We start from the raw sequence: 13,590 nt of genomic DNA on the forward strand, positions 1-13,590 counted from the left end.
CCATTTTCGCGTATGAGGCATTTTTTTTTCCATGGGTAATTTGACCAAAATGATAGTTGGAGAATTGGCCAATTGTCGAATTTGGTAATTTGACCATTGGGGAATTTGCCGATTGGGGAAAAGTCTTGGTCTCACATCTTTCAGTGTAACGTTGAATGATTTATGCCCTATATGCTAAGGGAGACGGATGATTAAGGCAAGCCAATGGTGATCAAAGAATTGGCAGAATGAGAAAGTGGGAGAAAACGGGAAGGTGTAGTTTTATTATATGGATCCACAGATTGTAAAATGTACGGAAAAAATTGGGGAAGTTTGTAATTTGCCAATTTTATGTCGAGAACAGAACCCAACGAACCCCTGCGGGGCTTCTAAGCCATTTATACTACTACTGCTACTCCTACTTATACTATGGATCTGTGTAGTAAAACTACACGAACGGGAGTACCCAGAGATAGCCCACGGACACGATTGTCCACCACTAACTTTCTTGGCCGGGGATCGAACCACAGACCCACACCCCCGAAGTAAGCGCTGTACCACCGAACACCGTGCTCGTTTTCTTTAGGTTAGCGTGACTTTTTAGCCTCCCATTGTGTATCCATATTGTAAGTCTGACCAACGTTTGGCGTAATAAGAGATGTAAAAAGTCTCAAGATGCCTTTAGAGGAAGCATTATTCTGTAGTAGAAAATTACTTGTATCAGAAAAAACGCAAATGTGTATCATTTTCTTGTTGCCGACAGCTCATCTATCTGCAAGTGCAGGGTATAGATTATTAAAAATTTGGAGTTAAATATGGACATAGGGAAAAGAACAGCAATATCTGTTCTTTTCTCGATTATGTGGACCAATTAAATTTTCGAAATGTATACATATATACTCTAATTTCTATATAATCTTTCCAAATTATAAAATAGCTTTGTTATGTGCAGTCTAAGGTTGTATAATATCTTTGATCACAGCTGTATTAACTTGTTTTTCTGGCATCTGGCACCTCTTGCAGTGAATTGTCGAAAAAGTGTTTTGTAGAAAGTCGTAGAGGAAGTTGCGCTGGTTGCGCAAATTTGATTATATGTGTCGTGTAAACAGTAAACAGATAGTGTAGGAATATTTAGTGTAAAAGTAACACTATATTTGTGAAACTATAATTATGTTATTGGATGTATTACGTCCGTCTTGAGTGTAGCTTCAACATGTTATGATTTTTTCTTGTATTTAGTAGATTGAGTTGGAATAATAGAAATCATTATGGCGGACAACCTGGATTTGACTGCCGAACAGACTGAAATTTTGCTACAATTTCAGGTAAGCAAGTTACGTTAGAGGCTTGGAAGACAGGAATGCCTTTGATTATTTGTTGTAACTCTTTTGTGATCATTATTCTGTTTCTGTTCATGTATTTGTAAGCGATAACAAAGTTTCACCTATTGTCAGAGTGTAGAAGGAAGTAAGAACCTAACGTCATAATTAATAGCAAATTTTGAAAGTACAGTTCAAATCTCAGTACTGTAGTTGGTTTTAAAGATGAACTTCGTTGATAGAAGCCCAGTTTATGGTACTATGCATAAAGTTGGTGTTATGTAAGTTTAAATATCAGTATTTAAATTAATGAATTACGACTTCGGTGTCACACCATTTTATGGGCGCACAGTTTTGTAAATTTCACGAAAAAAATATGAATTCTGATTTCGAAAGAGAAACATAAGAAATCAGTATATGTATATCTAATCTGTAACAGATGTAAAATGTAAGAATATGTGGGCTGGTGTAGTTTTGGTGCACCACATCTTGGAAGATTTATGGGTAAAATTCAATACTTTGCATGAAAAGACATGTTTATAAAGAACAAATTGCTGTAGACGACAGTATTAAATACAAAGTAATACAGCAGCATTTTAGGTTTATAAGTGTAGAGTTATTAGTATAAAATCATTACAAGTGCTTTGCGACGGATAAAATGAGTGAATGCATATGAAAGATGACTCGATTAGATGCTATTTTCCACCGGCGGTATATTTCTGCACGCTATACAGAACCTGTATTTTATGTTTACAAGTAGGACGTTACTCGTATGAAATTGTGACAAACGCTGTAGAAACACGTATCATTGCCAAGGCCAACTTCTTTCTACTACCCTAGCTTGCGCGCATATTCATCACTGTTGACGCGAACCTATGTTTTATATTATAAGTGGAACGTTAGTAGTATGAAACCATGACAGATGCTATTGAAACTCGTATCACTGCCAAAGAACACTTTTTTCTGCTATCCTTTCTTGCGCGCATACTCCACATTGCTGACACGCCTGCTCCCTTTAGGCGCACCTGTACGGGCCCACCGGCTTGGCCCTGTCCTGACTCGGATACGTAGCATTCGTGCATTTTAGTGTCCACCTAATCCCTGTTCAGCGTAAGCTCAAAACTCCGATAAACGTATCCTTCCGCTTGTCACAAAGACGATTGGCTACTGATGCATCACTCCCATTCCCCACAGGAATGAGCAAATTGTACACGTGTATTTTGACAATACTGTCTCTTGTTGGCAGATACTTAGGGCAGCAGCAGAAAAGAAAAATTAAAACAAAAAAGTTTAAATTTAGATGGTAAGCGATACCTCTTAGGGGGTCAATAAGAAGGAAGTTAGTGAAAAAGTATTTTTCAACAATTCTTTCTAGTGGTGCGCCAAAAGTAAACTTGTACGTAATTACTTACGATTCTGTTAATATCTCTTAGTTACTCCTCTTTCATTTCCCTATTTGGATTGTAATTGTATTTCACAAATATTTTTTAATTTTCTGCTTTCTTCAATCTTTCTTAAGTGTCATATAGGCCTATATTGTGTTACTGTGCAAAAGTAATGCATTTCAACTGTTCAGTATATTCAGAACTAATGAGAGCAATGTTTCAATGGAATTATAAACTTGTTCCCCTACCTTATCAGTGAGGGAGGAGTTGCATTAATAGGTGCAGATTGTTTTTAGGAAGTCTAAGTATAAATGCAGCCTGTGGACGTATGACATAAAACACAAACCAACTTAAAAACAAACAGTGTTTTGCTAGGTGGCCACTAAAAAACATGAATATTATCTAATCGAGGCTTATGGGCTGCGCGGGTGCATCTGATGGAAACAAGCGCGTCAGCGACGGTGAGTAAACGCATCAACTACGATAGTAGAAAAACACTTCATATGGTATAAAAATAAATGCTTATGTGTAGGAATGTAGCGATACCACTTTTTCACCGATACCCGATACCGCCACCGATACTTTTGGACACATTTCTTATATATTATCAGGAATTTTCAGAATAATGCAATGATCAACATTATAATAAGGTATATTAGATATAAGGCCAATTGTGACATATAAAGACATAAAGCAGAACTTATCTTAGGTTCCACACAAAGATTATAATTTCTCTAAATTTAATCTTAAACAACGAAGATCTAAGAAAAGATTTGATTCCCTGCGCATGAACATCTTAAAATTCTGTCTGGAAAATTGTGAGATTTGGCCAGTGGCCAGCGGTCACTATTTGGTACCAAAATGTTCATCGTTCTCGTAGGTATTGATCAGTGATGGAAATTTTCGGAAAATTTTCCGATTCATAAAAACATACTCCATTTATTCCCACATCGTTGTTTAGCCGTGATGTAAAGTGCAAAATTTTCTGCTATATTTTTTCGGAAAATTTTCCGTTCTAAATGAATATCAGTGATCAAGTAACAATTCCTCATTAATCATAAAATTGATTGAATTCATGTGTAGAAATGTTAAAAAGTAAAAGAGCGTTTAAAGACTGAAATTTTTTATGGTTCAGACCAGGGTTGATATGTTTAAAACGAGGGCTGTTGTTTTATTCAGTTTGTTTTAAACGTTTTAAAAAAATTGTTTTAAACGTGTTTTTTTTCGATGCTGGTTGGACATGTTTAAAACAACTAAAATATCAGATTGAAGAAGCTAATTTAATTTTCTAACAAACAACCCATCCTCCGCAGGATTTGTGCATGGAGTAAATTACAAGCAGAGTTATATTCTTATTATAACAGCAATTACTGAACGAAATTCTGCACAGCAATGTGCGTATAACTAAACCAACAGAAATTCAAGTGAAGTATTTCAACATTTCTTAATTTCCAAGAATAACGGAGGTTAAACACACTATACACTATTCTAAGATACAAATTCACAAATTCAAAACTTGGGTATTTTTGATCACTATCATTTCCATAATAATGAAGAGTTTTCACATCATAAGCTAGAAGAAATACTCTGACAAATACAATACAACTCATAGAAAAGAGCAGTGACTAGCCTACAAGGAGCAAATGACATTTTAACTAAACAGTTTTCAAGATACATCTCTATCTGCAACATGGGTAGCTAATAATGATTAGTGTCTACGGCATAACAACACAATTAACTCTAGACACCCGCCAGGAATTTTAACAAAACAGTAGACTCTCATGTTCGGGGCTCTGGTGCCCTCCCTAATTATCACTGAGTCATGGGTTATACACCATTGGAAAGCTTATAGACCACAAATTCCAACGAGGTAACATTCGTGAAATTCCCGCCGTATTCGTAGAAAAAGAACAGACATAAAAAAATCATTAAAAATATGAAAATATTGACTTTGGGGGGCCCTGGCAATCCTTGAAGTCTCCCTACGCTGACAAAATGATGCTAATGTGTAGGCCACATACTTGTGACAATAATATAAGAAATGGTAGCCATTGCTGTCATTGCGTAATGAATTCGTTTTATGTAGGAAATATTTAAAAAAATATACGCAGAAAAACATTCATTGAATTAGAAATTCTCTTCTCTCCCCCATTATAGTATCACGTCCATATGCAAATCATTTTTGCTGCACACATCACGTATAGGAACAATAATTATGCTTCTAGACCACTTCAGTGAAATATATCTTGTGTTATATGGGACCGTCCCGAAAATAAATGTAAATTAACCAAATTTGATTGACCCCCTCTTCCTCTATAAACAACAAGTACACATACAGGTTACTATCATGTAGGGGACTACTTCATTGCTTCACATACCAATTTTTAGGGATTTACCACCAGGGTTGGCTGGTTTAAACCAAGGTTTAAACCAGCTGGTTTTTTCAAAAAAAAAAAAAAAAACAACTGGTTTAAACCAAAAGCAAAAAAATGTTCGTAAAAGTGTAAGTGTTTGTAAAATCTTGATGAACACACATTTGTGGGTTATCACGTTTCACTCCCGTATATTATTCGTATTATATTCAGACCTAAATTCCCTATTCATTACTCAAAAAGATTATACTACAAAAGCAACTTTTTTTTACAAGTTTATAAATGTTTATTTTGTGATTTTTTTGTAGTTGTTATTATTGTTATGTAATTGCAATCGAAGAAAAATTCTAAATATTGTCACGTTTCAATGTTTACTATTGATAAAATACATCGAAAATGCCGTACTTTTTTTTTGTGTGTGTATGTGTGTGAGGGGGTCATACAGACCCCACGAGAGGCATTTAGTGAAATAAGTATCTTTGGTATCTATTTATGTATAAATGAGTCTGAGCCAAAGTGGACTCAAATAATTCGTATCTTTATTCACTTTTCTTATTGATATGCAGATTAAGTCGGTGTATTTCTTTAATTTGGACCAATAAAAGTCGTTGTTAACTAACTTGAACTAAATTAGTTCTTCTGTACTCCGTAGTACTTTGAAATTGTTCATATGTAATTCTGTGTAATGGTTTCACTTGTGCAACTGTTTATCTTTTTGTCCTTCTGAAATGACTCTTGACAGTTATATTAAGAAGCATGTAAAGATCAGTACAACGTATTTTTTATCAGATTTCCTTCGTGAGTGAGTCGGCAGAAGTATCGCATTTGTGGCCAATTAGTCCTGGATCTGAGTTCAAATGGAGGACAATTTCTCTCGGATGTAACTCTAGAAGCGGTTTTTATTCCGCTTTAAGCTTATGTGACCCCTTCCAGCATAACCCGGTTGTTGCATAATAACATCGAGGCGAAACAAACTTATTTCTGTCCATGTATGATATGAATATATGGAGCAAATCATTTAAACCATAAAAACCTGGTTTAAACCAAAGAAACCTGGTTTAAACAAAAAAAACCGGTTTTTTAAATAAAAACCATGATTTTTGCCAACCCTGTTTACCACAAAGGGGGAGAAATACCCTCCAAAACCTGATGAAAATTAAAAAAAAAACTTCATCCTCCCTCTCTCGGCCGTACATACGTACCTCCTATATACATAAAATGCAACTGACGGAAAGCTTCATCCCTGAAAAATACTTTGGTACCAAATCATCGTTCTAGCTTAATTAAGGACTGAGCTATTGATGTTTGTTGTAAAAATAAATGTAATTTACGTAAAAAAAAAAAAAAAAAAAGAAAAAAAGCCTACTTCATTACTTCACGTAACAATTTTTATGAATCTATCCCCCAAGAGGGGGATTGGCCCCCAAAAAACTGTTGAGAAACAAAACAAAACAAACAAACAAACAAAAAAAACACGATATTTACCCTCCTCCCACATACATAAAATGCACATCAGCAAAGTGGCATCTTTCAGGAATAAATTGGTACCAAAACCATCTTCCAGCTTAATTTGAGGTTTAAGACTGAGCCATTGAGGTTTAAAGCCTTGATAGAACGTAACACAAAGAAACTAAACTACATATTCTGTGAACGGAGATCGGGAAAATCCCGATTTCTTTCTCCGGAATTGAACATTTGGGCGGATCGAGATTAGGGAAGTTCCCGAAATTTGATCTAGCTGTTGAATATAGATGACAAACAATACCTAAGAGTGTAAAAATGTACTATATTTGCCTATTTAGATTATTGTTTTAAACAAAATAAACATTTTAAACACGTTTTTTTTTGGTTTAAAACAAAGTACTTTGTTTTAAACTTTTTAAACAAAAAAAACGTTTTAAACATAAAAAACGTTCTTTTTGATTTTTTTTTAAAAAAATCATGTTTTTTTCAACCCTGGTTCAGACGATTTCCAGTACTATGTAGAAACAAGGTAAACAATTTCTCATGAATCGAAAAATTTTTGAGTCGAAAACTTTCATTGTTTTGAAGCATAAGTTAAAACAACTTTTTGTAAATCGGAATGGTTTATTCCTCTGTAGAAACAAGTGAAAGGAAATTTCATGGATCGGAGAATTTTTATTGCGATGTAGAAACAAGTGGTCATAAGCCGGGCAATTGTGAATATTATGTATAGTGATTTTAGGTGGAAAATTTTCCACTATATAAACTGCACACTGAGCTATAAAATTGAATTCCTGTAGAGGAAAGTTAGACAGCAACAAATTATGATTTTCCAATTAGCTTTCGAGAACCAAAAAAATTTCTAATATTATGTATAAAAATGTATTAGAAGTAATAACGATTCGATAGAACATGTACATATATATAAAGAAATATGTTTTTTTATTTTGTAAATTAAAATGAAATTGTTGCTTTTTACGTTTCTTTTATTATTTTATTGAAAGAACAACTACACAAGTCAGTTCCTTATTAGTTATATTTCACTCTCTCTTCTGAACGAATATATGAATAAATAAGTTTATTTCCACAAAATGGTCAGTATGAGTTACTTAAACCCGAATTTTGGGTAGTCAAAAATTTACAGTAGGCACTTTATATTATTTCTACTTATTCATAAATGTTGCAGTATGTAAATCTGGGAAAGTAATAAAGCTATGAAAAAACTTCGTCTTACGTGTATTAAACTGACGAAATATAATTTTGTGAGATCAAAGGTGGTTTCTGAGGTAAGAACGCATTGAAGTTTCCGAAACATTTTTAAAGAAATGATGAATCGTTAGATTTTCACTTCATGAAACTTTTTAAGACAATATTTATTACCAATAAATTTTACGGCTAAACAACGATGTAGAAATATGTGGATTATGTTTTTACAGGGTTTAAAAAACCCGGGTTTTTCTGAAAAAGCCCAACCCACCTGGGCCCATATGGGTTTTTTCGGGTTTTATTGGGTTTTTCCGGGTTTAATTGGGTTTTATCAAAATATTTCAATGTCTTTGGGATAAAAGTGTTAAAATGTGATGTATATTTCAAGATTATCATTATCACAACTTGCAACAATTTTCTATTCACTGCTGTTTTGAAAAAATGGCCGCCATTTTGAAATTTTACGTGGGATCATCGCCAAAATTTATACAGCTAATTTAGAGTATCTCGTGCTTTTACTCTAAAAATTTCGACTTAAAAGACCGAAAATTGCGCTTTGTAGCGTGCATATCTGCTATTTTGAAAAAAATACGTCACCATTTTGAAATTTTACGTTGGTATGCCGCCAAAATCTATACAGGAAATTTAGTGTGTCTCGTGCTTCTAGTCTGAAAATTTACACTTCAAAAAAAACAGAAGTGATTACCTGTAGTATGTGTGGTACAAGCAGACGAACGAACAAATACAGATTGAATCATCCCAGAAGCCTCAGTGATGTTTGCCAAATATGAACACCAAATATATTAATTTAACAGCGTAAAATAAATTGCTTTTATTGTTGAAGTTCACTTTCGATACCTTGTGCGTTCAATTACGGGAATTTCCCGAGCACTTGTTGCAAGAGGGATCTTTCCAGAAAATTAATTTAAGACCATTAAGAAAGATATAATTCATATTTTATAAAATAAACTAGCTTTTGGCCCCCCAGACCCCCGAATTTGCCCGGCCTACGGCCTTGCATTTCTTATCTATCGCCCTTTGCATCAACAGTGAATTTCGTGAACTTGCTCTTCATATTTCCTGAATCTGCCAATCCGGGGGCATCGTTCCCCACACACTGTCTTTGCTCGGCCTACGGCCTCGCATCTCTTTAACCCACAATTCTATCATTTCTTTTCCTATTTCAACTATTTAAAAGATAAGATTTTGTATACCAAGAAAACGCCTATTTAAATAACAAGGGAATTTCTTCATCACCCTTTATACCCCTAAAAATATTTAAAATATTCACTTTTGGCTATTTTCCTGTCGGTTAGTCCTGGAATGCTATAATCATGCCAAATTTCATCATTCTAATCATGCCGGAAGGGCCTAAACATTTTGGGGTGTAGAAGACGTCCCATACAAATAACATGGGAAAGATTTTTCAGTTCCCCATAAAACCACTCTATGGTTGGAATTTTTTATTTCTGATGTTCACTTAGGTAACGCTTACGAAAACGTACAAGCATACCGAATTTCAAGATTTTATTCCAATTTTAAGTACCTAAAACATGAGATTATAAGTTTAAAAAAAGGCCCATTTAAATAACATGGGGAAATTCTTCATCCAATCTTTAGACCCCCTCAAAATTAAAAATATTCACTTTTGGCAATTTTTCTGTCGGTTAGTCCCGGAAAGCTACCATCATGCCAAATTTAATCATTGTAGCCCTACAGGAAGTGCTCAGTAATTTGTCAGCTCATGTAGTTTTATATATAGTTAGGGTGTTTCAGAATGTCTTAAATGAAATTAAGTATCTTCCACCATAAAATACATAGTTTTATTGTTGAAGTATTCAGTTCCGATGCTTTGTGCGTTCAATTGGGGGAATTTCCCGAGAACTTTCGGGACGTTTTTTTTTTTCATCCTCCCTCGAAAATGCAGCTCCCTTTACTGTACATCGAGACTTCCATTAGTACGAAAGTTCGAATTCAACACTTGAAATAGAAAGCGGTACGTAGTTTGGAACTCTGAGTATCGAGTTTCTTAAACTTGGAGAAGTTTTACGCTTTTGTTGGTGTTGATTCTACAGAATGCTTATTTGAAGAGTACCTACAAATAACTGCACTAAACTGTTGTTGTTGGAAAACTAAACTTTACTTAAGAATACTTGTGTTACCATCAAAGGTAAGAAATAATACTAATAGTTTTACTAATGTACTACATGTTTACTGGTAGTACCGGCATCTATGGCTTTAAACGCGTCAAACGTATGAGGGACGCCCTCGGCGTCGCCGAGTTGGCGAGCACACTATTCACGGAAAGTATTTTCTAAAATATAAAATTGCATAATTTTTTCTTTCAAATAGGCTATAAGCATAATCCATACATTAATTTGTTACTTAATTATCTCAGTCTAAGGTAAGGTTTCTTTATTCTTTCAGTGCAGTCAGAACTTTATAAAGGTCTTATGTTGAATGTTGTGTACCTTAACGGGAAAGCATTCAATTCGTTCAAGGAAAGTCCAAAATCTGATAAAAATTACTTTCAATGTGATCACCTTGGTTGTATCAATAATATATTAACAAAAAGCTCAAAAACCCAGGTGGGTCCAACCCGAAAAAACCCAAAACCCGGTGGGTTTTTTCGGGCTGGGCCCACTTGGGCAAACCCTGTGTTTTTATGAATCGGAAAATATTCATTACTTTTAATAAATTTAAATTTTAAATAATAGAATGGGATATTTGTACTCTACGAACTCGATGTATGTTCTCCGCACTTTACACACACAGAGAGAGAGAGAGTTGTATTGAGTTGATTTTGAGTTTAACGCTTTCAGCAGCGCGGCTATATGAGACGGGACCAACTGATTAACGTAGAATCCGAATAACATGATCTCCCGCCGGAAATCGAAGCCAGGTCTCCTATGCTAACCGCTTAGCAACGAAGGAGCTCGCAGAGAGAGAGAGAGAGAAACACTATGTAAATTTTTACCCCCCAACTTGAAATATTAGAAAATTTTCCGGTTCCCGAAAGCTAATTGAAAAATTATGTTTTCTTGCTGACCAACTTTTCTCTACAGAAATTCAATTTTGTAGCTTAATGTGCAGTTAAATATAGTGGAAAATTTTCCACCTAACATCACTACACATGCCCGGCTTATGAAAAGTTTTTCCACTTGTTTCTACATCGCAATGAAAATTTTCCGATCCATGAAAATTCTTTTCACTTGTTTGTACAGAGCAATAAAACTCTCCGATTCACAGAAAGTTGTTTTAGTTTTTGCTTCAAAATGATGAAAATTATCTGATTCATTTAAAATTGTGTCACTTATTCCTACATAGTACTGCAAATTTTCTGAGCCATGAAAATTTTCAGATTCTTTAAACGATCTTTCACTTTTTATTATTTCTATACATGAATTCAATCAATTTTATAGTTACTGAGGAATTAATACTTCATTACTGATATTTTTTTTAGAACGGAAAATATTCCGGAAAATTTTCCACCTCACATCACTAGTATTGATCAACACCAATATCATCTCTCTATGACTTCCATTTCCCAAGATATTCTCCAAAAAAAAGTTCCGATTTCGGGAGATTTAAGAAGCCATATCTTGGGAACCGTAAGTCATAGAGAAATGATATTGGTGTCCACAATACCTAAGAGGAGGGTGAACATTTTGTTAACAAATAGTAACCGGTTTCCACTGGTTATATCTTCATTTTCAATATATATACGGTGATAAAAAGCAGTGTTGCCAACAACTTCTGAAGTAAATAAGCTAGATTGTCTTCAGAAATAAGCTTTTTTACGCAAAAAAAATTGCTAGATTTTGAACTGCTAACCTATAACCCACATTGTAGATTTTAAACCCCCTTTTTGTGTGTAGGATTATAAGTGAGTTATAGTAAAATATGAAATGTTGAATTCTATTTGCAGAAGACTAACAAGCAACAATGACTTTAAATTACAATAAAATCCATCAACTCATCTGATTTGTGATCAATAACCATATTATCAGTTTAATTGAAATAAGTCGTCATCGATGACATCGCAGCTAGCCGAGGCGCTGGAACTGGATGCACCATCGTTGGATTGTGGATTGGTTGTTTATGTAGCCTGCCATTGTCCGAATTTTCATTTTCTCGGCAGGTCATAGTTCTTGTAAACACTTCTTATTTCTCCATACATCCACATGAATCATCATGATTGCATTGAGAGTTTTGAAGCTAATTAGGTATCCTATTTGTTTCCTTAATAAAGAAAAACAATCTTCGTAGCTTGAAGAAACGAACTGCTTACTAAATTTGTATTAGAAAACTTTCATTCTTGTAATGAAATGTGAAAATTAAAATAATTAAAAGTAGCAAATAATGGGGCCATTACGGGAGCGACGTTGAAATTTTGAGTCCATAAATATTTATTAAATAGTTGTAAATCTGTGGGTGGGGAAAGAGAAGAAAAATGAAAAAAAAAATGTTTGTTGCGTAATAAAATACCCTCTGTTTAGAGAAATCAATTAATACAATGATATAGAATGACAAATAGGCTAATTTTTAGAAAATAATTAGCTGAACCTGTGCTCTCTACACAGCTCATCATTCACATATGAATGAGCATGAATATCCTTGTTATTCCTCACATCTGTACATGTCCCTTTACAGACACAAGTGAAAGACATCTTCGTAAAAATTGGTAAGAGATACCATAAAGGGGAGATTTTTTCGATTACTTTTTCAATATCTCGGACCGTTTGCAAGATTTGAGCCTACTTCCGGTTGGAGTTTTTAATTCATGTATGATCAGTGTTTTGTCTTTCTTGCATGCAGTATGTAATAAGCAAATACATTACACACACAATTAATTATAATGTCAGTGATATATGGTGTTCATTGGGCAAAAGATTCAACTTACAGTGGAGAAATAGTTATCCTTAGTTTTTCATTATCATTAGACCTTGAAAGAAACACCTGAGATGTATGCAACCCCGTATACAATTATGTGGTGTTTGAATGTATAATGCGTAGGATATGATGATTTAGTTTTTTTTCTAATTTCAACACTTCCAGTGTACCCGTAAAAATGTAATAAAGAAATAATTGCCATGTTTTTTTAAATATCCAATTAGAACTGGACAATCTACATATAATTTGCAATGGATCAGTGAAAACATAATCTTTCTAGAGCGTGTAGTTTACGAGATCTCATTGTCGAAAGGATTGGCCACAAATATATAAACGTCGACAAACGTATAGTTTAAAAGGACTCCAAAGATGACAGCACAATTCATTTGCAATGATTTTGGAAAAGGATTATTAAAATACAAAGGCTTTGAACAATAATTTAAACAACATAAACTTTTTGATAAAGGTCTATTTAAAAGGTCACACAATTTAAAACATTTGTCGTTGTTGAACGTGAAATTACAAATAATCGTAAATCAAAGATTTGGAATCCAAAGTTATAGGTTGGAGCTCAGGCGCTTTTCTTATTGTAGCATTTTAATAGCTAGATACTTTATTTTGAAAGAAAAAGAATTTTTACAAGTAATTTAATGGTTAATAAAAAAAAAAGGCAAAAGAGTTTCATAAAATAAGCTATATTTGAGGCTATAAGCATTTCGTAAATTTGTATGGCTAAATGCCTCTCCAAATAGGTTAAATTGGCAGCACTGATAAAAAGTGAGAGCTCAATGTAGCTAATTCAACACATCCCCTAATACGCAGGTTCAAAATATGTAAGTGTATTATCTATGTATTTAATCAAATACATTTAATATAAAATTTCATGTAAATTTCGAAAAAAAAATAATTATTTTTCAGTTCGTCCTGGCAATGCTCTTCAAGCATTCTCAAATGTTTCTTTGTTGTTTTCTG

General features: G+C 34.0%; 1 protein-coding gene across 1 annotated transcript in view; it reads left to right on the top strand.

The window, feature by feature from the left end:
* Positions 1-988: 988 nt before the first annotated feature.
* Positions 989-13,590, top strand: part of Faf2 (Fas-associated factor 2) — a 60,660-nt gene continuing 48,058 nt past the window's right edge. Inside the window, exon 1 of the mRNA XM_081756402.1 lies at positions 989-1,304. Coding sequence (XP_081612528.1) covers positions 1,248-1,304 — 57 coding nt within the window. The 5' untranslated portion in view covers positions 989-1,247. The remainder of the gene's footprint in view (positions 1,305-13,590) is intronic.

This window comes from Thermobia domestica, chromosome 4 (genome assembly GCF_964235325.1).
Source record: "Thermobia domestica chromosome 4, izTheDome1.hap1.1, whole genome shotgun sequence".
Lineage (NCBI taxonomy): Eukaryota > Metazoa > Arthropoda > Insecta > Zygentoma > Lepismatidae > Thermobia > Thermobia domestica.